Source organism: Amborella trichopoda, chromosome 2 (assembly GCF_054954075.1).
Source record: "Amborella trichopoda isolate Santa Cruz 75 chromosome 2, AtrichopodaSantaCruz75HAP2 v2.0, whole genome shotgun sequence".
NCBI classification, from domain to species: Eukaryota; Viridiplantae; Streptophyta; class Magnoliopsida; order Amborellales; family Amborellaceae; genus Amborella; species Amborella trichopoda.
In genome coordinates, this window is record NC_142337.1 from 61,554,178 (window position 1) to 61,581,585 (window position 27,408).

The 27,408-nt window shown below is 33.5% G+C and overlaps 1 protein-coding gene across 3 annotated transcripts; it reads left to right on the forward strand.

The window, feature by feature from the left end:
• The first annotated feature begins 14,753 nt into the window (after positions 1-14,753).
• Positions 14,754-27,054, forward strand: LOC18445202 (sodium/hydrogen exchanger 1). 3 transcript variants are annotated; one of them, XM_011629104.3, is made up of 15 exons: positions 14,754-14,971; positions 15,528-15,982; positions 16,136-16,254; positions 16,600-16,697; positions 17,803-17,862; positions 18,018-18,064; positions 18,152-18,346; positions 18,521-18,567; positions 20,903-20,969; positions 21,112-21,212; positions 21,356-21,457; positions 25,136-25,274; positions 25,354-25,416; positions 26,000-26,083; positions 26,355-27,054. In XM_011629104.3, exons 2-15 carry the CDS (start codon positions 15,791-15,793, stop codon positions 26,676-26,678), a joined length of 1,638 nt encoding a protein of 545 aa, XP_011627406.1. In that variant the 5' UTR covers positions 14,754-14,971; positions 15,528-15,790; the 3' UTR covers positions 26,679-27,054. The 3 variants fall into 3 exon arrangements, with proteins under 3 accessions (XP_011627406.1, XP_088715291.1, XP_006855405.2); XM_088859165.1 differs by having other exon boundaries at positions 14,754-14,809; positions 15,506-15,982; XM_006855343.4 differs by having other exon boundaries at positions 14,754-14,809.
• Positions 27,055-27,408: the final 354 nt, after the last annotated feature.

Genomic DNA, 27,408 nt, shown 5'->3' on the forward strand with positions numbered 1-27,408 from the left:
TACTCGGGTAAATCCAAGGCCAATTGCCTTGACCCAATCCGGATCCAAGTGTAACTTAGAAACAAACAGGTTGGGTCCAAGTCAACCCAAACCTGACCTAAACCATCCCTTCCCCCTCAACCATGAGGGCCATGGCTGTCCGATGAATGTGTTGGATGGTGATAAAGAGGGTGTGACAAACAAACCTTGCTGTTGGCTCCCACTTTCTTCATTCTTCTCTCACGCATTAATTGAATGGTTATGACTCTCATGAGTCATGACCAACTATCTTCAGTGGTCATGAGAGACAGTGTACTTTCCTTCCATGCTTGGAATCTCTCTCTCGCTGTTTCTCTCTACAATTTGTTTTTTCGTTAAGCAACAAAAGCTGGACCATGAGACAGCTTGCAATTTGCAAATAGACCCCGCCATGGGTCATGCAACGATGCCTCTCACCAAATTACTAAACATTTCTGTATTTGTATCTTAGTTAATTATCATCATTCAAGCCTTATCTCAATTGTATATTAGTTAATCAACTCGGCTTACCTAAGATGAGGCACGAGTATTGCAAAAGTCGTTACAAAACCAAAAAACAAAGAAAAAAAAATAAGAAGTTCAACGCCTTGTTTTATGAATGAGGAATAAACATGAAGACCAAGAAATATGAATGAGGAATAAACATAGAATTAAGGGGAAGTACACCATAGTCTAATGGACTAATCTACTGTTCAATTCAATGATGAATGGACAGACAAACGATAATGTTAATCTTGTGATACACTCAACGTTTAAAAAGCGGCGATCCAAATTGGGAATTAATGTGGGTAGTCTAGTTCCTACAATATCTCGAAAATTGGCCTGATCTCTTTTTTAATTACTTTTAAGGGTTTTTTTTTTTTACAGTTGGATCGCTAATCCACCTCTGTAGACATGTTTTTGGGATTGGCTATCTAGGTTTTCCATGAGAAATGGACCAATTCTTTGTTTTGACTGGCAACCTAGTCACCAAATCTGAATCGACCAATTCTGATTCAAATCCCCGATTTTCAAAACCCTCGATCAAGACTTAAAAGTTATTTTTAGAAGTGTCGATGCCAATTAATTTGATGATTTTTCAATACTAAAACATTAAGTTATGGGCACGTATATTATGCTCCCTTAGGAGCATAGTTTACTTTTACTCCCTTATTCAGAAGACCAACTTGGGAGGATTTTTTTCAATCTCAAATTTTGGCAACCACTTAATAATCATTAGATGATTATTTTCAAAAGGAAAAATATAAAATTTGAGTTTTCTAATACTTAGATCTTACCATCTAAAAATATGATTGTCTCTTTTCAATCTTGAGATTTTTTTTCTTAAGTGCATAGAGTGTAAAATTATATTTGAGGTTACGTGTCCAAAATTTGAGTGCCTAAAAGTAACTCTAGGTAGGGTTTTATCCAAGGAAATAAATGTACAATATACTTTCAAGGGAGTATAATATCTTTTGGCTTAATTTATTGTGTGATTTGAGATGGGGCTTTAGGGCATATTTGTTTTGAAATATTTCATAAAAAAAATATTTTTATGTGAAAAAATTCTTCTGTATGGCTAGGTATGAGAATATTTCGGCACCATTTGGTCCGGTGCAACTCTTTGCGACGATTGATGATTTGTGAAAATATTTCAATATCTAATCATAAAAAAATATTATTTTACGAAGCAAAAAAACCTTTGAAAAGCCGCTTTTCCATGGGAATATATGCGGGAGACAAAAGCGTGGAGCCCATCCATGATTGTTGCTAGTGGTACACGATTGCGACACGCCGACACCTCCCGTGTTAAAATATGAAAATATTGCCCTTGTTCCACGATTGCGACACTCGGACACGTGTCTTGTTAAAAAATGAAAATGTCGAACAGCGGTCACTATAAATAATATCGTTTGTACCCAATGACTTTATTGTTGCTCTTCCCCATTACTACTAAAGTGATGTCGTCTTTTTGTTATTTGTGATGATCAAAACATCATCATCGTGTCCAACAAAGATGGAACTTCAATGCTCTTATTTTATAGTTTTTATTTTTTAGTTAATTTTATTAGCCTTGAATTATCTATAGGGAAAAGTTTATATAAGGTTGCAACCTTATAATGTAGAGCTACAAACACACCTCAAAAATCCATCGAAAAAGGTAGTTTTAATGTTGAAAAACCATTTGATTGATGATCTCGACGTCGAGATATATGACCATGAAAAATGAAAAAAATTTAAGTCTCAGAAATAATGCATTTTACAACATATTATCTACACCGTCCATTTTCAAGATTTTCATATGTTTATAGATCTACTTGATTTGTACCATTTTTTAAATTTAAAATTTTATAATCAGATATAAAAATAGATTTTGAAATAATCCTAAGAACATTTTGCATCAAAATTATATACCATGATAAAATTTGAAGGCGCACCTTACCTCTACCGCCACAAATGCATCCGTATGCCAACTGCACCCTTATCGATATGTTTGCATCAATAAACTCATAATAAAAGTTTAAAATGAACTCATGATAAAAAAAAGTTTAAAACAAGAAAAGGGGTTAGGTCGTGGTGGTAGCATCCCCATACCTGATTACCGCGTTATGATTTTCAATTCTGTTTGGGACACCACCTACTGATATTTTCAAAAACGTTAAACTCCCTAATCTATATGAAAAAACGAGTAGAGGCATGTTTTTCCCTAATAAATTACTCAAAAAAAAAAAAAAAAAAAAATTATTTCATGTGGCGGGGACCGTATTTTTACATTTAGGTGGTCCATCTAAAAACAATTGAAACTAACTGTCCAAATATTTTATTAATAGAATTAGTATTTTAAAAAATTTAAATTTATTTATTTTTTTCATATTCCTGATGTCCATGTTAGAGATTATATTTCCTTAAAAAATAAATAAAAATATCCATCTCAAAAATATATTTTTAAAAGGTGACTTATTTCTACATGGACTAATAGAAACTGTGTCCACAAAAAAAGGTTCAAAATAAACTCATGATAGAAAATTTAACATAATCACAATTCATCTGAGTGATATTTGGTGTTTAATTGTCATTTTAAAAATAAAATAAAAAAGTATGTTAGATGTTATAAGCTGTAATCACGGTTAGGAAACTAGAATTACGTAGTTATAACGTCCAAGGCTGTTATTTCTATTACTACACTATTTTTAAGAATAGTGAGACATAAGGTTACAATAACGTTGTTAATCTCATAAAAAAACCAATAACTATTACTGTTATATCAGTCATCATACCATGTTTTTGAGCTTTGGCTGTAACAAATGCTCCTAAATTTTTTCTATTAAAATGCCTGCATTTGTATAGCAATATATTTTCATATAAAGAGATGTTTTATTATCATCATCATCATAGTTTTTTTTTTTTAGTTAATTGAGGTCGGTTTCATGAATCTTGGTCCGTCATTCTGCTCTATTAAGGTTTATACCCTCAACGAAGCTAAGTAAAAAGACGTTTTGACATTGGATGAAATAATCATATAAATTGAGCGATATAACTCAACTCTTTTCTTTAGGTAAATCAGCAACAAGAAAGGCACCCTGCACAACTTTCATTTATCGAGAAAAATGATACAAAATTACGATAAAGGCATTTTTTAAACTGAAATATTCATCATCATCATCATACAAGCTTATCCCAACTCCTCACATCTAAAGTAAGAGATAAAAGTAATCAAATCAAGCAGTCGGACCCTCGAAACTGTACCATCAGATGATCTAGCACTATACCTTGCTACTTGTTAGTGAATTAGCAATATCATTTGTTTCACTATGAACCAAGGGGATCACTTAAACACAAGGGTTATAACTTAACTACAACTAACAAAGCATAACAGTCCGTACACGCATGACCAAGCATTTGCTAGCTTTATTCTATTACATATTTATGAGAAACAGAAGAAGAATGTGTCATATTTGAATCATCATATTTTTATAACTATTTTGAAGCAGCACATCACATTTAAATAAATATATTTATTAAAAAAGAGCAGTAAAACACCATGCTTGCTTTTTACACAATGAAAAGGTTCACAACAACAAACACAAACAAATCTAGAGTATAGTATGTTTTCCCCTGTCGTGAGGATTGGTCCTAAGGATTTTTTCGATATGAAACAACACACAAAAAATTTAAAAATAAAAACAGATCTCATTATGATTCCTTATTGGAAGTAAGAATATGGCCAAGAAACGGCCAGAATTGACTGGTTCTAAAAAAGTATTAGTCTCTTACTGATTCCTCCCTTAAAACCCTACATTTATTTTTTTAAGTCTATCTAATATTTTATTAAGTCCCACTAAATCTCCGTCCCATCACCTTTATTTTAATTTTTTTCCTAATTTTTAGAATTATCTTAAATCATCAATTCAAATTGATGGACCATTGATCCAGCAATCCGACACGAACACAATGAGGCGAGCTATTTGCCCACTAATTTGAGTCTCCATTAAGAATATCTCACAAGCTCCAATTATTTTTCTTCTTTAAGTGTGGTTGAAACAAAAAGGCCAAATGAGTACTTTTCTTTTTCAAAAAATGAAATTACCATCATTCACCTTTTTTTTTTTTTTAATCATATCGATAAAAAATATAGGCTTTACACGGTTTATTTTTAAATAATTAATAATTTTCAAATATACCAAAAAACTTAAACTGATAGACCCAAATGATACTACCACCACGACCACAAATTTGCACCCAAAAACACTGATGGTCTTATGCAATGCACGGGCTACATAATCATCACTGTGATACCTTTTCACGTGAAATCTACCCGTTGAATGGTTGCCACGTGGTCTCTTTGCAGTTGACACATGACCAAAGGCCCCTTATCATTGTCTATAAATGTCTCAAATACCCATGCACCTTAATAAAGGGCGGGATTGACGCTTGATTTCCATTTGTTAAAAAGCGGAATTGGCGATTGATATCATTATCAAATGCAAAACCGCATCATATTTCCTAGTCGATTTCAATAATCTATTAGTCATTTAATATTTTTAAATAAATTTCATTAATTAAGTTGGAAAAGTCATTTTTCACTGGGAAATCAAATCTGAAAATAGATCATTTCCGCGTTGATCTGGAAAATGAAGTAGATTTCAATTGCAAAAAATGGTCCATGATGAATTAGCTTTTGGTCAACCATTTCATTTTATAAATCTATTAAATTTACATTATTTTTTGAGTTTCAAATTTTATAATAAAAAATTAAAATATATTTGTAGACTACGACAAGATCTCTCGATGCCAGAAGTGTATTTCCATACAAGTTCTATTGTCGCCCTAATAAATTTCATATTGCCGAACCACATCGGTCAAGTAAACAATTATCAAAAAACATAAAGGATTCAGTTTCTATAGCTCATGGGCTTATGGAAAAAAAAAAAAAAGCCACACTTCAGAACTTCACCGAAAAATATGGTTCCCACATGTGAACTTTAGGATGGCTTAGAAAACTATTTCCACCTTTAATTATAAAACTAATGCTTCAAAAATATTACAAATATTGTTGATTTATAGACACTAGGAAATTGACGAGGTCTAAATAATGCACTATAAAATACAATACTTTTTAAGATTTAAAACTCTTGTTTTTTCTTATGTCCATAATAGTCAAGATCGAGATGATTAATCTGATGATTTTTTTAAACATCATAACTAAAAATTTCAATAAAATAATTTCTGTTTTATTTATTTTTCATAAGGATTAATTTAACTTTTCCCAAAGTCACTATATGAGAAGAAGAATCACGCTTGAAAGATGCAAGTTGGCAAGAGAGCGGTCTTCATGTGACCAGGCTGGTCCCTCTCGTGACCGGTCCAAATCATACTTGTGAATTTATATCGCCTCTCTCCACATATTTCCAAAATACCCTTGAATTTACATGTTGCACCATTCAAGGGTGACGGTAAAAGGTTAAGGTAGTCAGCGTAAAAACGGGGGTTTGTGTCTTGAGAGCGGCCACTTTGTGCATAAGTCAAACGTTATGACCGTTTGCAGTGCACCCTTCCTATGATCTTGCTTAGGCATACCAACACCCGGTTACGGCCCTTACGACCGCTGCACAAGAGTCGTGCACACAATTAGAAACTGTATTATCATACACCAGTGGTGTATGGCATTCGATAGCACACATATGTTGTCCATTAGGACATTTACCATACACCAGTGGTGTATGGCATTCGATAGCACACATATGTTGTCCATTAGGACATTTACCATACACCAGTGGCGTATGGAATAGGATAGCACTCATATGCTGTCGATTAGGACGTTTACCGGTGTAGGGATAGATGAAGGATCACGAGGCGTACCATGTACACCACAGTGAGGGATGGTGTACTTCCATTTCATATGAAAACCTATACAGTAATTTTACTCTTATCTTTTCATGCTTTCACATCATTAATAGTCCATTTCAAGGTTTAGGAAAGGGCGATTTGGGTCTATAGTACACGAGGATTCGTGTAGCCGACTCTAGTTAGTTGAAAAAAGGTATTGATGATGAGTTATAATGTTTCTTTGATTCCCTATATCGGAATTAAGATCCAAATATACCGCCCATATCCTTTTTTGAAGTGTTTATCCATTGTGGATAGCCGGTGGAGTTTGAATTGTGGAACAATTCAGTGATCTGGTTTGGGTCTTGTCGTTGATCTTCACGGTCTGCAACGATGTCATGGTCTATGGGGAGCATGCCATACTTGACCAAACAGCCAAGGACTCATTTGGGTTGAAGAATGTTTACCAATGGATTTCTAAATTTGAGATTTGGGGAGTTAGGATCCATTTTTTTTTATTTTTCATTGTTACATTATGTGTTTGTACTTCATCCAATTTTTGCTTCATGGAATGAAGATTTTTCCATTTGTAGACCTTGGAATAAGATGGTATAAACATGTTTATGGGGGGCAAAAAAAGTCACACTTAGAAATTATGGGATTGTATATTATGAGGCTACTTACCACTCTTAGCCAGTGGTTTAAAAAACGGATTGGTGTTTGGATTGGGCACTCCAAAAACTCATTTGAATCGGTGAATAGGCGATTCGGATCGGAAATTGGCCGATTTAGTCGGATTAAGTTTTAAAAAATATCAAATTATTAAAAATTATTATAAATGTTGTATTTTAAGAATCCAATAATAAATGAGGATACTACGTTGTTAACTTTCATTTTTTTTTATCAATTTATGAATATTGAGATGTTCTTTCCCTATATGAAATTATGTTAACTTTTAAATTTACATCACACAAAAGAAAAATCATAAAATTATTATGGACAAAGTATATAAGCATTACATGGACTACAATAAAGAGCGGATTAAATCGATGAAAAAATAGCCACTAAAATATCGAACTGACGGAAAACCCTAATCCTCTAAAAAAACCCAAATTATTACAACCAAACTAACTAAAATCCAAAATTATTATAACCTAACTAACTATAATATTATATACTGAAATTAAAATTGTTGGTTTACATTTTATAATTATTTTATTATACAAATAATAACAACTCCAAAATATTTTATAATATGATCAAATTTAAAATGTATTATTAACAATTGTAAGAAAAATAGTACATCACATGATTTATAATACAAAATTAACGAATAAAATAAAAGATTTGGTTATCAATATAAAAATTATTAGAATGTGCACCAAATTTTGAAATAACACTTTAATTTTTCAAATTTTTAATTTTTTAGATTTCTAGAACAAATTTAATAAAAGAGATTGGTAGTAGAAAGAGAAAGATTTCAAATGAAATAAACTTTATTAAGTTAATGCATTGTTTATGGAAATTATCTCAAATCGAAAAATGAAAGTTACATTTATAAATATAAATGTCTTTATCACATATATCTAAAAATGAGAGTTACATTTATAATTATAAATGTCTTTGTTATATACATCTAAGCGTATGGGTGAAAGCATAGGGCATCGCAGGCGAGTTGAAGGTTTGCCGTATCGTGTTTTCGATAGAGATGGAAGTTTGCCACGTGCAACCTCCTTGTACTTTACTCTTTCACAAAAGTACTTAGAGCAGAGATGGAAGTTTGCCACGTGTGACCTCCTTGCACTTTACTCTTTCACAAAAGTACTTAGAACGAGGCTAAGAGAGAATCACCCACAGAATGTATATCATACAAAGGAAGGAAAGTCCTTTTTCTCGAATTTATGTCTCTTCCTCGGTCTCTTACTTTGCGTGAATAAATTGCTTACTAGACTCCTGATCTAGATCGCCCCAAACCATTTTAGATAAGAAAGTCTCTTACTCTGCGTGAATAAATTATTTACTAGACTCGTGATCTAGATCGCCACAAACCATTTGGATAAGAAAAATAGGTCAATATATGTTTCACATTATAATCAGACCTGGAGACTGAGCATTTAAAATTTTTGTTTATTAATTTTTCCTTCCTGCCGTAGAAAATCAATTACCGTACCAAAATATAATAGATTATGGGAAAAAGTTTATATAGGTTATAACAGTAAAAAGGCATACCTAAAAAATCCAGTATAAAAGTGTTGCAAAGTTGAAAGACTTTCCAATTGAGTCTCTAGACTGGAGATGTATGGTATAAAAAAAGGAAAACACTTTTAAATCCTAAAAATAGTTCATCTTATTATAAGTTATTTAGATTATCTAGTTTCAAGATTTTGAAGTGTTCATAGATTTGCTCAATTTGTATTGTTTTTTACATTTTAATTTTCATAATTAGTTTTGCATATGGGTTTTCAAGCTATCGTGAGGTTTCAAACATCGAAACTACATATTCCAACAAATTTAAGTGTCTTAGTTGTACAACATAAGGTGGCACCGTGCTAGTGTGAATGTTCAAAACAAACAAAAAGGTGAGCACCTTATACAAACCTCACATTAATATTGTGAACCCAAAACACAAATAGAGACAAAAACTGGTCATAAAATTTCAAAAGAGAAATAGAGATAAACTAGCAATATATTTTGAGAGAGATAGAGATACCAATAATAAATATTACTTTTAGTACGAGTGGTCACAATTAATTTGACCATTAAATGTAAAATTGGATGGCTACATTTATTCTATTACTCGAGCTCAAATTTCAAAAGAAATGCTCTCAAACTTTGTGACGCGCCTAACCATCAAATTGTATATTGGATAGTTAAAAGTAAACGATTATATACAATGAGACTATTTACCTCTCATACAAGGAGGTCACAATTACTTATAACTATCTAATGTGACATTTGATAGTTTGGGTGTGTCACAAAGTTTGAGAAAAGTTTTTTAAAAATTTGAGTTTGATCAATGGAACAAATGCAACCATCTAATTTCACATCCAATGGTCAAGATCAATTGTGACTACCTTGCACCAAAGGTAAATCTCACCTCCTTAAATCGAATGCAAAGAGTCTCACTCTATACCAATCACAAATTTTAAAAAGAAAATGAGATTACGACCTTGTAAGGTTAAGTATGGTTCAAAAAAGTGAATTCCCTAATCTATGTGAAAAAATAAGTAGGGTCTATCTTCTCCACTGAATTATCCAAAAAAAAAAAATAGGCTTAGTCACATTGACGCACAAAACAATACATGAAATGCCACACCTCGTCAACTGTAGGCATGAAAGAGGGACATAGAGATATTTATGGCTAAGCATGGTTTGAGACAGAGATCTACTCCGCGATAAGAGAGAGAGATATTTATGTATAAACATGGTTTGAGAGAGGGAGAGAGATTTATGTATAAGCATGGTTTGAGACATAGAGATGTACTCGGCCATAAGAGAGAGAGATGGGTAAAACATGGTTGTTCATAGTGATTTAAAAAACGGATCCATGGTTTGGATTGGGCATCACAAAAATTGGTGGCATTTTTATTGTAGAAAAATACTGTTTTTAACGTAACAAAATGTTGTTTTATTGTAGCAAGTACCGTTTTTTTTATATTAGTAAAATCGGCACGAGGTAACTGATTCCCAAATCAAACGTCCCAACTTAGTATTATTTAAATAAGTGGATGTGCGGATTCACACGGAGCTTTGTGGGGGATAGCGGTCAGCTTCCAAGGATGCGATAGCAACATGTCTTGAAGGGGTCCTTCTCATTTTTTCTTTTGCTTTAGTCATATCCAATCATTTTCAGCATCCTCTTCTTTTATAATCACTAATTATACTCGGTAAAAGATGTTACGTTTACCAAAAGAAGAAAAAACTATGGAATAAATAGAAGGTGGAAGGTTGAATTTTGAAAAAGAAAGAAATGACAAAATGAGAAAGAATGACATATGCAAATGAATAAATGATGGGAAAAGTTTATACAGAACCTAAGCTCTAAACAATCAAATTAAAGCATACCAAAAGAAGAAACTATAGAATAAATAGAAGGTGGAAGGCTTAATTTTGAATAAGAAAGAAATGGCAAAACGAGAAAGAAGACAAAAACTTCATATGCAAATGAATAAATGATGGGGAAAAGTTAATATAGAACCTAGGCTCTAAACAATCAAATTAGAACCTACCTTAAAACTTTCACTAGAATAGGTTGTTTTGATGCCCAAATATCATCGAATTGATCATCTTCACATCAAGATGCATGGACATGAGAAAAAAAATAGATTTCAAGTTTTGGAAATAGTGCACATCTTGTAACGTATTTTTGGAACGTCAATTTTCAAGATTTTCAAGTTTTCATAGATCTGCTTGATTTACACTAGTTTTTAAGCTTTAAATTTTATAACTAAAGATGAAAGTATAATTTAAGGCTATCACAAAACTTTCTAGTATTGAAATTATATTTCTTGATACTACTTAAAGGTAGGCTCTAATTTGATTGTTTAGAGCCTCGGCTCTTTATAAACCACACTCATAAATGATCCCTTGAATTATGTGTGCCCCATGTGGTATCTCCCTCTTTATTGACACTATATACTTTTTTAGTACAAAAAAGTAATTTTACTCCTAGCCGAAATTAGAACGTCACGTCCGATTAAAGACACTGGTAGTTTAAAAAAAAACGACTATACCTCAGGTGAAAAAGTATACGTCTTGATTTTACATTTGAGGGCTTGAGATTTGTTTTCTCTTTGAAAAATGAGAAAAAAAGGAAACATAGCTGATATTGTATACAATCCGTAAACAATATATACCAATGTAATAAGCAAGCGGCCTCGTCGATATTGAGGACTTGGGATGTACCATTAACTATGCTCATGTGCTGGCGACTTTTGGTGGAGAAAAAGCAAATATAAGGGTCCAATTTTACATTTGACAGCTTATAGTATTTGTGACCTTTGAGTGGAAAATATTTGTATACAATCCTGAAACAATATATACATGAATGGCATTGATTCATTTCATTGATTATATTCTTTGCTTTCAATCGAATCACAAGATGGATGGACATGAGAAAAATTGGATTTCGAGTATTGAAAATAGCATATTGTGAAGCCTATTTTGGACCGTCATTTTTTAAGATTTTTAAATGTTCATAGATCTGCTCGATTTGTACTATGCTTGAAGCTTTAGATCTTATAATTAAAAATAAAAATAAATTTTCATGCTATTACAAAGATTTTCAGTACAAAAACAACAACTTTCGACACTATTTAAAGATGCGATTTACTTTGATTGTCTAGAGCTTCAGGCTTATAAAAACCACACCCTTTCATTCATTATATTCTTTGCTTTCAATCAAACCATAATAAATCCCCACGATCCCACGATTGAGAACCATGTTCTCTTGCAATCCACGTCTGGATTTATTGTTGCCGTTATATGATTTGTAAACATTATTTATTTGCTCTAAACACGATGTATGATAAAAAGAAGAAATTTGCTGAAAGAAAAAAAAGGTAATTTACTTATTTATTTGGATTCGTTTTCATTAAGAATGCAATTGCAATCTCCTGAAAAGAAAGGGTTTGTATACCTAAAGTTTGAGGACTGTAAGCCATGACATATTCTAATAGGGGGCATTTTTGCCGGTGCTAAATAAACGTGATTTCATTATATTACACCTAACTTTTGAACTATGTATTATCTCACTCGGGTTTTTCTTTTAGTATAAATAGTTCACCATTCTTTTAATCAAAATTAAAGGAAAAATTTTACATAATTAAGGTCTTAAACAATCAAATTAAGGCGCATCTCAAAAAATTCACTAGAAGAGGTTGTTTCAATGTCGAAAATCCTTCAAAACGATCATCTTCACCTTGAAATATATGGACATGAAAAAATGAATTTCAGGTCTAGGAAATATTGCAACTTGTAATGCATTATTTGGGGCGTCAAATTTCAATATTTTCAAGTGTTTCTAGATATGTTCGATCTATACTTTTTTTTAAGCTTTAAATTTTATAATTAGACATGAAAATAAAATTTCAGGTAATTACAAAGATTGTTGTTATTGAAAAACCATCTTTCGGCACTATTTAGAGGCACGTCTTAGCATGATTGTTTAGGGCCTCAACCTTATACAAGCCGCACCCAATTTTAAGTAGCTTATCAAATGGTACTTTAGGGGAATTTGTTAAATCACACCTAATGATGAAGACGTTAAATAGTTAAACTGTTTAGTATGATATGATAAAATTCTCCTAAATCAATGACGCCTAGGTGCCACTTTCAGTATTGAAAAAGCTTATATAAGATGTTAACAACAAAAAAGTACGACAAAGTTAAAAAACTCGTTGCAAATGGTTGTTCCGATGTTGGAAGACCCTCCAATTGATCATCTCGACTTCGAGATCTATGGATATAATAAAAAAGATGATTTTCCTATTCAAGATCTTAAAGTACTTATAAATCTGCTTGATCTATGTTATTTTTTAACACGAGGTTTGAAGTTCTAAAATTCATAATTAAAGATAAATATAGATTTTCATGTCATTATAAGGTTTTATGGCATTAGAAATGCACCTTCTAGTAATATTTAGAAGTACGTGTTATTTTGATTTTTTTTTTAATGTTGACGCCTTATATAAACCTCACCGGTTAGTAAGCTACTTCAACTTATGCAATAAGCTTGGTCTCACCTTCCTTCCATTATGCTTTAATGAATGAAGCAATTGTGTTGAAAAATAAGGCGTTATCTTGTATTTAGTATTCCTGGGATTGAAAAATAAGGATCATTGTATTTATTTTATATATATTATTAAGTCACAATTAAAGGAAAGGCACTCAGCATTCCACATAGCCCTACAAGTATGGAGCTTAAGTTAAGCTATCTATTCAAATAGACAAAACTTTTAGAGTAGGGTATGTGTATGGATTTTTCTTTACTGATTTGGTCTAATAGAATTCCCTACAAAAGTCTCTAATCAAATCTATTAAATTTGACAAGAATATCTCTTCCTACATTCCCTCCTAAACTGAATCCTTATATCAAAAAATATTTACTAAAAAATTTCTCAATTTTTTTTATTTTCAAGTTTCCTAGTCCTTCCTATATTCTCTCTTTATGCCCTCCATTTCTCATCCTCCGTCCCCCACCCACTTTCTTTTGGTTTTTCGCCTATGCAAGGTCACAATTATTAGTGATCGTTAGATTTGAAATTGAGTGGTCAATGATGTGTCATTGTTTGTCCACAAAGTCTAAAATAAAAATTTCTCGAATGTTGCAACATAATTTTCTCGATTGGATTTTACATCTAATGGCTAAAAATGTTTGTGATCTCCTTATACCAAAATCAAATATGTCATAATATACTATCCCTATATATTCATTCTAACATTTATATGTAGCTACATATATATTGTAAATGCTTTCACTATATTTTACTCCACTATATCGATTATATATTAAGAGGCATGTATAATTCCTTTGTAGTTTTGAGTTCATTTTCATCTCATCACTTTTTCCTTGAATGGTAAATGAGGTATGTTGGTTTTGTTGGGGTGCAATGGTTGGGTTGGGTATTGGTTGACCCCGACCTAAACCCTACCATACAAGGTTTCACATGGACCTGACATTGACTCGCTCCAAGTCTAAGTAATTTAGACCAAGACTCGGATCTAAAAATTTTAAAAATGAGAAATTTATTTTTATATTATTTATAATATATTTTATACCCAGGTCTATCCGAACCGAACTCAATAGGGTTCAGGTGGACCCGGAACTGTTCCCAGTTCGGGTCAACCGGCGGGACTTGATTGCCAGCCCTAACATTTTGGGTACCATGTTTGGTAACTCTTGTGAAAAAAGTTAGGTTCTAACCATTTTCCTGAAATATTGGGGTACACCACTTATTGTTAAGCAAACAATTAAATTAGAGCCCACCTCAAAATTTTACTAAATCAAGTTGTTTTGATGTCCAAATAACTTCAAATCCATGTCTTGACATCAAAATGCTTAAATTTTTTAGATTTCATTTATCTACTCAAGCTACATTATTTTTAAAACTTTAAATTTTATAATTAAATATAAAACTATATTTTAAGGGTTTCACAAAAGGTTTCAACATCGAAACCACATTTTTTCAACACTATTTGAAGGTGCTTTATTTTGATTGTTTAGAGCCTCGGCTCTATACAAACCTCAACCATTTATAAATGTGGTCCGGCTTTTCCTGACACCATTAATTTAAGGCCCAAATCTAATGATCCAGGTAAGCTAGTTCTGTTACAGATATTTTAGCAATAAAAAGGGGCATTTATAAAGCACTCCTTTCTTTATTCAAACAGTAATTATAAATTCCCCTACCCTCCACTTTAAGAAACTCAAATTTTTCTGGTATATCCCGAGCTCATCTCCTCTCCCTCCAAAATCCCAGTAAGCGTAAGCATCAAACCCTAAATTTTCAACCATTTTATGTTCATTACGATTAAATTCGTTAGAAATTCAGTTCAATTGAATCTTTAGTGCGCGTGTATATGAAGATTCATTTGGGCAACTATTCTCAAGTGTCAGTTTAGTTCTACATTTCCGAATTAGGGTTAGGTAAGGGTTTGGGTTTTTTCATGGTTATCTGGAGTGTTCGGAATCTAATTTAGTGGTTTTGTTTTGTTTTTTTGTTGTTAATTTTATGTTGATTATTTGTTTTTTTCTTTTTTTTTGAGTTTTGAATCCATTGGAATTCGATCATTGAATTGAAAAGTGAATGATTTGTTTGTTCAGAGAAGAAAGCTGCTTGTTTTATGTTCAAGTAACTTTTTATGTAATTTTCGTTTTTTGTTTTGGTGAACTTGAGTATGTGTTTGTTGTTTCTGTTTCAGCGTGACTCTGTTTTTGCAGAGATGTCATGTTTAACTTGGAAATTCAGTGATGCCCACTTGATTTTTGACATTTGGGCTTGGTGTAAACTTTCTGCTTCTAGGGATTGAAGAATTTGGATATTTATTAAAATTTCAGAGAGAGAGAGAGAGAGAGAGAGAGTTTAATTGGTAACTTATGTTCATCATTTTACCCAAAAAAAAAACTTATGTTCATCATTTTAGCTTGTTTGATTCATCATCTTTACGTTTATTTTAACAGGGACTTTGATCTTTTCTGTCAGGAACAAGAGGATGCTGTCTTAACTTTGGTTAGGCCATAAAAACTGCCGGCACTGTTAAATTCTATTGAGGAATCACATCTTTGTTCCAAATATCAAGTTTAAGAGGTTTATGCAATGGATTCTGAAGAGACATAGATTGAGATATTGGTGGATGCTCATCTTAATGTCACTTAGACATGCTGCAACACTTTCACACTGAAAATAAATAATTGGGTTTATTTTTTGATTGAGCTGATCCCTAAGGTCGTCATAGTTATTTATTAATGGTATCTGATATGGTAACTAGCATGGCACCCCTTCAGTCATTTCTGATGAAGATGGGAGTAAACACATCAGATCATGCTTCCATAGTTTCTATAAATTTGTTTGTAGCACTCCTCTGTATGTGCATTGTGATCGGTCATTTGCTAGAAGAAAATCGATGGATGAACGAATCAATCACAGCCCTAATTATTGTAAGTTTCTCATCATCTCGTTATAACCTGTGTTTTCTCTTTTTGCTTAGTTTTTCTTTTTGATTTTTCTTTAGTGCTTGATTTCTATTTCTTAGTGTTTTATTTGGATGCCTCTATTCTGATACCTTTGTTTTTGGCTTATTTGAATGGCAGGGGCTGTGTAGTGGTGTTATTATCCTGTTGACCACTGGAGGAAAAAGCTCTCACATTCTAGTTTTCAGCGAAGATCTGTTTTTTATCTATCTCCTTCCTCCTATTATATTTAATGCTGGGTAAGTAGTTTGTGGTCCACCTGTTCTCTTTGCTTTTCTTTTATCCAATTATATTTTTGAATTGATACTTGTACTCTTATCTGTAGGTAGTTTTCTCTATAGGGCACATATTCTCTCGTAATAGCACCAAAATGTAGAAAAACAGAGCACAGAAATTTATTTCGACTGTTTTTCTTGCGTTCAGCTTTTTATTTTAACTTTCTTTCCTTACTGAGCTGTATATTTGAATGCCTTTCCCTGATTTTGCTTCTCGGCTAACTTAAGCTAATGACTGAATTTTGAAAATATTCTCTCTAGAGTGTTTATGTGAATTTTAATGGTCTTACCTCGATTATTCCTTCACAGGTTTCAGGTCAAGAAAAAGCAGTTTTTCCGCAACTTCATGACCATCACATTGTTTGGCGCAGTGGGCACCTTGATATCCTTTGTTATTATCTCACTTGGTATGTTTATTTGTTTAATTTTGCTTCTTATGGATAAGTTATATTTTGGTGCCTCTGGCACTTCAACAAGAAAACTCATACGATGACATTCCTCCTTGTTCCTAATGCAATTTGCTCGTGAGTTCTGTATGAATTGATCAATATCCTAAATATGAAATCAACGGAATGCTAAATTTGTGTAAATTGTCATCACACAGCAAACACTTGACAGATATTCACAGTTTCTTTTTTTAAAGGGAAAAGTTTATATAGAGCTGAGGCTCTAAACAATCCAATTTGAGCCTACCTAAAAATTTCACTAGAAGCGGTTGTTTTGATACCCAAATATCCTCAAATTGATTATCTTGACATCAAGATGCATGGACATGAGAAAAAAATGGATTTCAAGTTTTGGAAATAGTGTATTTTGTAACGCATTTTTAGATCGTCAATTTTCAAGATTTTCAAGTTTTTATAGATCTGTCGATCTACACGATCTTTTTAAGCTTTAAATTTTATAAATAAATATGAAAATGTATTTTAAGGTTATCACAGATTTCCAGTATTGAAACCACATTTCTTGACCCTATTTGAAGGTAGGTTCTAATTTGATTGTTTAGAGCCTAGGCTCTATACAAGCCGCACCCTTTTTTAAATCGCTATTTGAGTTTCTTGAATATTTACTGGTGATAATGTTGTGGTATCTACGAATATGTGTACTACTCATCAGCGCTCGTCATCCCTAACTCATTGCAAGAGAATCTGAGGTTGGGATTCGAAAGTGCCTGCAATTCGTGGTCTGCTGCACAATATTCTCTAAAGAATAGTTCTTCTCTTTATTTCTAAAGTATTTTCATGTCTCATTGAGTTTCTAGATGTGTATTATTTTAGTCAATGGAGTTTTTGCAAGTTACTTTTATTAAAGGATTTGTTTTGGGTGTTAAAAAATGTCAATTATATTGAGTTTCTAGATGTGTATTATTTTTGTGAATGGAGTTTTTGCAAGTTACTTATATTAAAGGATTTGTTTTGGGTGTTAAAAAATGTCAATTACATTGCTATCATGTTCTTTCAGTCTTTCCTTCTATATTCATTTGCTGAATATTTTAAGTGATTATTCTTTCAGGTGTTATACTATTGTTCAAAAAGTTTGATATGGCTCTACTGGATCTTGGAGATTATCTTGGTATCTCTCTCTCTCTCTCTCTCTCTCTCTCTCTCTCTCTCTCTCTGTGGGTGCACGTTCGCCGCATACCTGTCCCAAAGATTTAGCACAAAAGTGCATTATCTTCTTATTGTCAGTTTGCGTCTAATGTCTTCTCTTAATTCTTTATTTTGCAGCAATTGGTGCAATCTTCTCTGCTACGGATTCTGTTTGCACCTTGCAGGTTTGTTGCAAAATGGTCTATTTTGATGATGTAGTGCTGCATTTTGCAAGATCATAGCTATCCTATTTATGATTCTGATTTCTGCAGGTTCTTAGTCAGGATGACACACCTCTACTTTACAGTTTGGTCTTTGGGGAGGGTGTTGTCAATGATGCCACTTCTGTGGTACTTTTCAATGCTATCCAAAATTTTGATCTTAATCACATCGACTTAAGGACCGCTTTTCAGTTGATTGGCAACTTTGTTTATTTATTTTTTACGAGCACCTTGCTGGGAGCAGTTGTAAGTTTATGTTCTGTCTTTTGCAACTTATGTTCAGTGTGTTAGTAGTATTTGCATATTTTTTTTAGCAGAAGTTGTATTTGCATATTTTATTTTCATGCTTGTATATTTCAGCACCTTCCACAAGTGAAAAACATTGACCATAAGATGGTATTATCTTATTTGATTTTGCAGGCTGGTCTTCTAAGTGCTTACATCATCAAAAAGCTGTATTTTGGAAGGTATCCTAACAATAGACATTTTACCTTTTAATGTTCTGTTGCTTAAAGTTTGCAATAGTTTGAAGTAGTGTTCTGGAACTTGGATCGGCCTACCGTGCGATTAACCCCTAAACCGATCCGAAACAGAAGTGGCATGTCTCCGAGAAGAATTTATGTAGACACCAAAAATTGCAATAAAAAATAAACAGGTGGAAACTATGCAAGTCTGGGGGTCTTTAGACCTGGACTAGTCCCCCATCGGCTCCATGTTGGCTCGGGCAGTTTCAAACCGTCTTACTAGTTTTTGAAGCATTGGTTTGGAGTAGTGTTTGTAAACCCCACAATCTGGATCAGGAATCGCCCGGACCCAGAATCGTTTGGGACCGAACCGGTTCCCGGAAGGTATCTGTCCCATTCCCCCCGTAAAACCACCACTTTCACAATTTATTTTATATTTTTAAGCTTATGCTTTCTTAGGCCCTCTACAATCCCCACCTTATCATCCCATCATCCAAGCCTTATCCCAATTATTGGGGTTGGCTACATGAATCTTGTTCCTTCATTCTTTTCTATGATGGGTCATACCCTCAGTAAGACTAAAAATCATCATATCTTTTCTCACTACTTCTATGATCTATCAATGCCCTTTTGCCTTCCCATTGCCCTTTTAGAGCTTTCCACTTGAACCCAACCGCACCTCCTAACCGGTGTTGTATTAGGTCTATACTGTACATGATCAACCCATATAAATCTACTTTCCCTCATCTTATTGCCAACTTATGAATCTCTATTTTATTTATTTTTATTTTTTTAAGTATTTTTCTAAATCACCAATTCAAACAAATCTGAATTGACAATTTAACGTGGATCTATGGGTGGACAATCCAACCCATTGATCTGGGTTTTAAAACATTGGTTTGGAGTCTGCCTCTCTTTTATGGCATTTGTTTACTTGTTTTCTGTCGTAGAATTCTTTTCGTGCTCGATTGAAATAAAATTTTAGGAGTACCTTTGAGGGTAAGTACCGATATTCCCATGGGATATCGTTTGGATTGTTGAATATCTCTAAATGTGGTAAGGTAAGAAAACTGATTTATCCCTTTAACTGATACAACCTAAGACCCACTGATGCATTGTAAACTTGAAAATTCATGTTACCAGCATTATAAAGATTACGCAGATGCACTCACTTTTGAGGACCAAAATAGCCTAAATTTATTACACTAGATCATGGTTTGGGAATGACTGAAATCATGAGTTTTTTTAAACATTGTATTTAGCCATATGCAAGGTTGGACACCTATATTTTGACTTGAAATGAGATGCGAAATATTAAATGTTTATTGAGAATTTTGAAAGGAGCAAACACTCTTCCCTTATGCACTATCTATGCAGCAGAAGATTGTCTCAGTGATGGTTACTAGTATCCAAAGGCATCGTTGCATAGTTGGTTGGGGCTGATGTGGTTTTAACATTCTCTTGTTTCTTTTCTTACTATAAGCGTGCATCTTCCTTTGGTCTGAAATTTGATTGTGATGAATCCTCTTGATATTCATGTTCTGAAGCCTTATGCTTTTGAAGTTTGACCACGATGTGCTTTATGAGGCGTACTCCCTATGGAAGAATCCAAGATGATTAATGGGGTATTTCAGTTGTCAAGATACAACATAGAAAATTTCTTAATGTCACCATTTTAAAACTTTCTATTATGCTTTGCAAAGTCTATTTTTGGATGAAAATATGTAAATCAATTTTCATGAGTGTTGGAAATCAGGTGAATGTTCCATTTTTTTTTCCCCTGACAACCAACGTAATCTGCCAACCACCCGGATCCCTAATTAAAAAACTTGTACCCAATAAAACAACTTCACTCAGTATAATACTTATTTTGAAAAAAAAAATGAAATTTTTTTTTTTACTCTGTATGTTTGCTTAAAGCCATATTTGGAAGATTGGGGCATTAGATAATTTCTAGAATGGATTTTATGTGACTTTAGATATATTGACAGAATATTTTTGCATTTGATAGCATGAAACTTGAACCTGGAGAGCTTATTTTTGAATTAGAGAACCTTGGATGGACTTCACTTTTGGAATATAAACGAGTTTATTTTAGGGATACTTTAGCCTTTTTACTTTCACAATGTTTTACTGAGAGGGATATACTAGACCTGATCTTAAATAAGGTTTTAGTGTAAAAAATAAACTGAATTTCTATGTCCTGCTCTTGACAACTCTTAAATGGTAGAGACCCTGGACTTATCTGACTAACTAATGTACTGCAAATAGATGGGAGTCAATGGCCTGTTTTTGTGTAATGTTTCCTCAGCATTTAATGGTATTTTATATGTTGTAGGCATTCTACTGATCGCGAAGTTGCTCTTATGATACTCATGGCTTACCTCTCTTATGCACTTGCTGAAGTAAGATAAGTCACAATGTGTTTTTTTCATCTTTTTCTTTCTGTTTATTTTTCTTCCTAATATGATTTCTGCAATTTTTCTTTCACTGATGTTTGGGATTACCTAATGAACTGCAATATTGCCTATTCAATTCATTTTACAGTTGTTCTACCTCAGTGGCATTCTTACAGTATTTTTCTGCGGGATTGTGATGTCTCATTATACATGGCACAATGTGACAGAGAGTTCAAGAGTTACCACCAAGTATGGATCATAACCCAAAGATTAGGACCAAATGTCCCAGAAGTTCAAACTCGTACTATGTACTTTGCTATTTCCTTAACTGCATTGCTTTTCTTGCTTATTGATTTACTGTTCTAATTCTTTGTGGTTGCTAATTGTTGCAGACATGCTTTTGCCACGCTGTCATTCATTGCTGAGACATTTATCTTCCTCTATGTGGGTATGGATGCATTGGATATTGACAAGTGGAGAGTTGTGAAAAGCAGGTCCAGCTTCTTCCCTAAAACATTATTTTGATGTTCTCATAACCGGATCAGTGGGGTGGATCTCCTACCCACTGATCCCAATCCGGATTGCAATCCGGCAAAATAAAAAAAATTGATAAGATATACCGTATATCATATATATATATATATATGGAAGATACTACAAACACCTATAGGCGAAATGACTGCGATTTCACCTACCCTTATCACCATCCAAAGTTCATCGCACGATCACGATTGTCCAGTAGTATTTCATTTTTCATTTTTTTTTTACAAATCAAAATGATCTGAAATTTAAAGCGTGTGTTCATCAAAAATAGGAGAATCTACGAAAAATATCAAAAAAATATTTTACATGAAAAAATTTGACAAAAATACCCCCAAAAAGTTTCGGGGGTATTTTGATCAACTTTGTTCTTGCAAATTATTTTTTTAATATCTTTATTTGGTATGCCTCACTAAGATGTACACACGCTTCAAATTTCAGATCATTCTGAGTTGTTGAAAAAAAATGAAAAATGAAACACTATCGGACAATCGTGACTGTACGATGAACTTTGGACAATGACGTGGGTAGGCGAAATCACTGTTCATTTTCGCCTGTAGGTGTTGGGAAGACTTTTCCTATATATATATATATATAAACACACACACGGATATTGATGTTGTCAGCCCACGGGTTGATTGCTACAGTGTCAACCAATGGCCCAGATTAAATTTGGGCCGATTTGACAGTCACGACGTTATTTCGTGCTTGAATTTTCATTTTTTCTACAAATTTGAATTACTTGAAAATTTAGGTCATGACCGTTAGATCGGCCCAAATTCAATATGGGCCGGTGGCTGACACTATAGCTGTCAGTCCGTCTGGGCCATTGGTTGACACTGTAGCTGTCAGTCCATGGGCTGATAGGATCTTCTTTCTCTCTCTCTCTCTCTCTCTCTCTCTCTCTCTCTATATATATATATATATATATATATATATATGAGATTAGCCTACTAGCTCATATGAACATATGAGCTCAACGTCCCAGATTGAATTTGGGCTGATCTGACGATCACGGATGTCCTATAGTGTTTGAATTTTAGTTTTTTTTCTACAAATCCAAATCATTTGAAATTTTAGGCGTGTGTTCATAAAAAATAGGTGGATCTTTGAAAAATATCAAAAAAATATTTTACATGAAATAAATTGACCAAAATACCCCCGAAAGGTTTTGAGGGGTATTTTGATCATTTTGCTTTTCGGGGATAATTGTTTTTATATTTTTATTAGGTACGCCTTGATGAGAAGAAAACACACTTAAAATTTCAAGCGATTTGGATCTAGACAAAAAAAAAAAAATCCAAGCACTACCAGACGTCCGTGATCTTAAGATCGGCCCAGATTCAATCTGGGCCGTTGGGCTCATATGTTCATATGAGCTAGTGGGCTAATCCCATCTTTTCTCATCACTATCCAAAGTTCATCGCACAGTCACGATTGTCCTGTAGTGTTTCAATTTTTTTATACAAATCGGAATGATATGAAATTTGGAACGTGTGTTCATAAAAAATAGGCGAATCTACGATAAATATCAAAAAAAATATTTTACATGAAATAAATTGACGAAAATACCCCCAAAAAGTTTCAGGGGTATTTTGGTTAGTTCTTTTTTTGCAAAAAAAAATGAAACACTACCGGACAATCGTGACTTTGAGATGAACTTTGGATGGTGATAATGGTAGGCGAAATCACTGTTCATTTTCACTTATAGGCATTGGGAAGACTTTGAGCTAGTGGGTTAATCTCAACATTTTTCATATATTTTTTTATGTACACACGCTTTAAATTTCAAGTGATTTGGATTTGTAGAAAAAAATTAAAATTCAAACACTACAGTACATCCATGATCGTCAGATCAGCCCAAATTCAATCTGGGCCGGTGGGTTCATTTTTTCCTATGAGCTAGTGGGCTCACCCTAGCATTTTCCTATATATATATATATATATATATATATATGTATGAAAAATGCTGAGATTAGCCCACTAGCTCATATGAGCCCAACAATCTGGGCCGATCTGACGGTTACGACCTTATTTGTAAAAACTAAATTAACCAAAATACCCCCAAAATATTTCAGGGGTATTTTGATCAATTTATTTCTTTCAAAGTATTTTTTTATATTTTATTAGATTCTTCTATTTTTGAAGAATACACACTTAAAATCTTAAATTATTTGGATTCTTAGAAAAAAATTTAAATTTAAAAGACGAAATGAGGTTGTGACCGTCAAATCGGCCCAGATTCAATCTGGACCGTTGGGCTCATATGAACACATATGTTCATATGAGCTAGTGGGCTAATCTCAGCATTTTCTTCTCTCTCTCTCTCTCTATTTATATATATATATATAGGAAAACACTACGCAACACTTAGGCGAAAATGAATAGTGATTTCACCTACCCCATCACTGTCCAAAGTTCATCGCGTGGTCACGATTGTCCAGTGGTGTTTCATTTTTCATTTTTTTTTTCTACAAATCGGAATGATCTGAAATATGGAACGTGTATTCATCAAAAATAGATGAATCTTTGCAAAATATATAAAAAATATTTTACATGAAAAAATTGACCAAAATACCCCCTAAAAGTTTCGATGGTATTTTGGTCAATTGTTTTTTGCGTTTAATTTTTTTTTATATTTTTATTAGATGCACCTCAGTAAGATGTATACTTTCCAAATTTCACGTCATTTCGTTTTGTAGAAAAAAAATGAAAAATAAAACACTATCGGACAATTGTGATCGCGCGATGAAATTTAGACTGTGATGAGGGTAGGAGAAATCACTATTCATTTTCTCCTATAGACGTTGGGAAGGCTTTTCTATATATATATTGAAAAAAGCCAGCGGGGCTTCAAACCTCCACATTATGGCAAAGGTCGGAAAGCTTTAGCCATTTAGACTTTTGAATATCATTCAGATCTAGTACATATCATATATTTACTGGATCACCAAATTAGACCAAGAACCGGCACGATCTTGGGTGATTCCCAATCCAGATCAACGATTTTTTACTCACTTTTTAGATGTTTAGATATTAAATTGCGCCATCTTGTACAGTTGCATTTTATTGGTTCTTATATTGTCATCGGTTTATCTGTCTGTACATTAATGTACTTGCATAGTATGCTAAAATAAGTAGTTAATATGCTTAAATCTATTGACTAAACAAATAACACTAATCATAATAGAGATAGGCCCTGTTTGTACTACGTTTTAATACTCACACATATGGATACATGCCTGCAATGATTCTTCAGTTAATATCTATGAAGACTGAAGCTGACCTATATTATCCATCCATTGCATCATTCTTCTGTTGTATTCTCCCACTCAGCCTTGTGATAGTGAAACAGGAAAGGAATAGGTTCTTTTGGCCCCTCACATTGTCTTGTCTATGAACAATGACAGCAAGCAAGAACCTGTAGAACAGAGCTCAAATTAAATTTTATCAGCAAACAGAATGATTTCCTTTACCTGCCTCTCCAATTTTTTTTAATTAGAGATTTTGACCTTGAAATATGAGTTTCGGTCCTAACAATCAGACAAAAAAAACAGCTTGGGTGTGTGTGTATAACTAGTCTATTTACTGTTCACATTAGTCATTTTCCTGTTCCTGTTATTATCCTGCAGTGCAGGGAAATCAATTGGGTTGAGTTCTATGCTGGTAGGCCTAGTCCTTCTTGGGAGGGCAGCTTTTGTGTTTCCTCTGTCATTTATTTCCAACTTAACCAGAAAGACTCCAGAAGAGAAAATCACCTTCAGGCAGCAAGTAAGGATCCTTTCATTTTGTTCTATGCTTTCAAAAACTGGAACAGTGTAGTAGAATATCTGAAATTTTGGATTTCCAGGTTATCATATGGTGGGCCGGTCTGATGAGAGGTGCAGTCTCAATGGCTCTTGCTTATAATCAGGTAATGTTGAGGATTCTGGAGGAACCGACATAATTCTTCTTATACTTAGTATCAAATTTTGAAAAATGGCACAGAAATCTAGACTATCTAGTTCTCAAAATAAAAATTGGGAATTGGTTTATCAAAATGTTCTTTATGTATCGGGGATGCATATCTACTTTTGGGTCCCCCGAGGCATAAAACATCCATCTTAAAGAGAGATGTTAAGTGGTCATGCATCTGAAAAAGGATAAAAACCAATGGTCAATAAATTTTCTACAAAAAAATATATTTTCAGTTTTTAAATTTATTAATTTTTACATATTCATGTTCTTTATGTTAGAGATCATATATACCTAAAAGATTATGCCAAAAATCCATCTCAAAAGTGGAATTTGAAGAGGGGACAGATATGTAAATATGAGTCGTAGGACTCAGAGAAACTGTCCTTGTTTTATTTCCCTGAATACACATGATTCTGACATCCATAAAGCTTTCAAGTTTAAACAAGTGAGGATCTCTGGTCCTCTCACAAACACACAGAGAAAGAGAATGTTAGTGGTTTTACAATTCTTTATCTGAACCTGCCATCTCTGTTTTGCAGTTTACAAGAGTGGGCTACACTCAGCTTCCAGGCAATGCTGTCATGATCACATGCACCATTACTGTTGTTCTTTTTAGCACAGTGGTATGAAATCTTTAGCTTCATCTTTAGAATATTTAGTATTTATTTGTTCTTATCTGTTTCCCCAAAGCTATTCTGAAGAAAACTTTTCTTTGGACGGCATTCACAGTGATATTTTTTTTTGACATATGCTCTCCACAGAGAGAGAGAGAGAGAGAGAGAGCTTTTCAAGACATATAAAAGCCTTTGAATATTCTATGAAACACCACATAATTCTCTCTCTCTCTCTCTGTTCATGGGTATGAATTTTCACAGTTGAATTTTTTGAATGCAGTTGTTTGGCATGATGACACAACCCTTGATCAGGCTTATACTTCCTCACCACTCAAAACCTGCTCATGGGGTATCTTCAGAGCCATCAAGCCCTAAATCCTTCCTCGTCCCTTTCTTAGAGAATGGCTCTGGCGAAGGGCCAGACTCAGCCCGGAGTGTGGCCAGGCCATCGAGCCTCCGCATGCTTCTTAGGGCACCAACCCACACTGTGCATTACTATTGGCGGAAGTTCGATAATGCGTTTATGAGGCCTATGTTTGGAGGCAGGGGCTTCACCCCTTTTATACCCGGCTCCCCAACCGAAAGTAGCAACAATGTATGGTAAATTGTAGTGACATTTCATTAAGAAATGGAAAAGCCAGATATTTTCTAGAGAGAGAGAGAAATGAAGAAAAAGAACAAACAATCCACTTAGCAATTTCCGTCAAATTGATTGGCATTTGTGTGAAGCAGGTGTGTCGGGCTTGTGGCCTGGTATGAAAGGAGTTTTGGTAGTTTGGTGTGCATAAGGAGTGTATTTAATTCAAGGTTGTGTTTATTTCTTTCTTAGGTCTAGGTATTTGTATTTATTATTGTTTAATTATTTGTGTTTGGTCTTCTTTATATGTTTGAGCGATGGACTACTTTAATTGTTCAAAGGATCATTTATTTATGTATTTACCTCAAGTGAAGTGAGAAAATGGTGTTCAGCTTTTGGCTGAGACAAGGGTTTTGCTTCCACTCATTCAGGACCATTTGATTAATAATTGAGATTTGCCGATATGTGAATCTCAGCGAGATATCAATGAGAATCCTTTTCTTTTATTAAGGGCTTCATTAGCAGGCCTGCATTTTCGTCAAGGGAGCCATCTCTCTCTCTTGCCATATTCATTTCAAGGCCCATAATTGGTCATCAATGAGAATCCTTTGAAGCCCGAGATTTTCATTGTTGATTTATTCTTATTCAGAGGAACCTTTCTATCTTTGTTGAACAATGACTATAATTTCTCATTAACTATTTGATAAAAACAGTCTATATCCATGATGGAGTCTCTTTCCACAAATGTTGTCTTTCT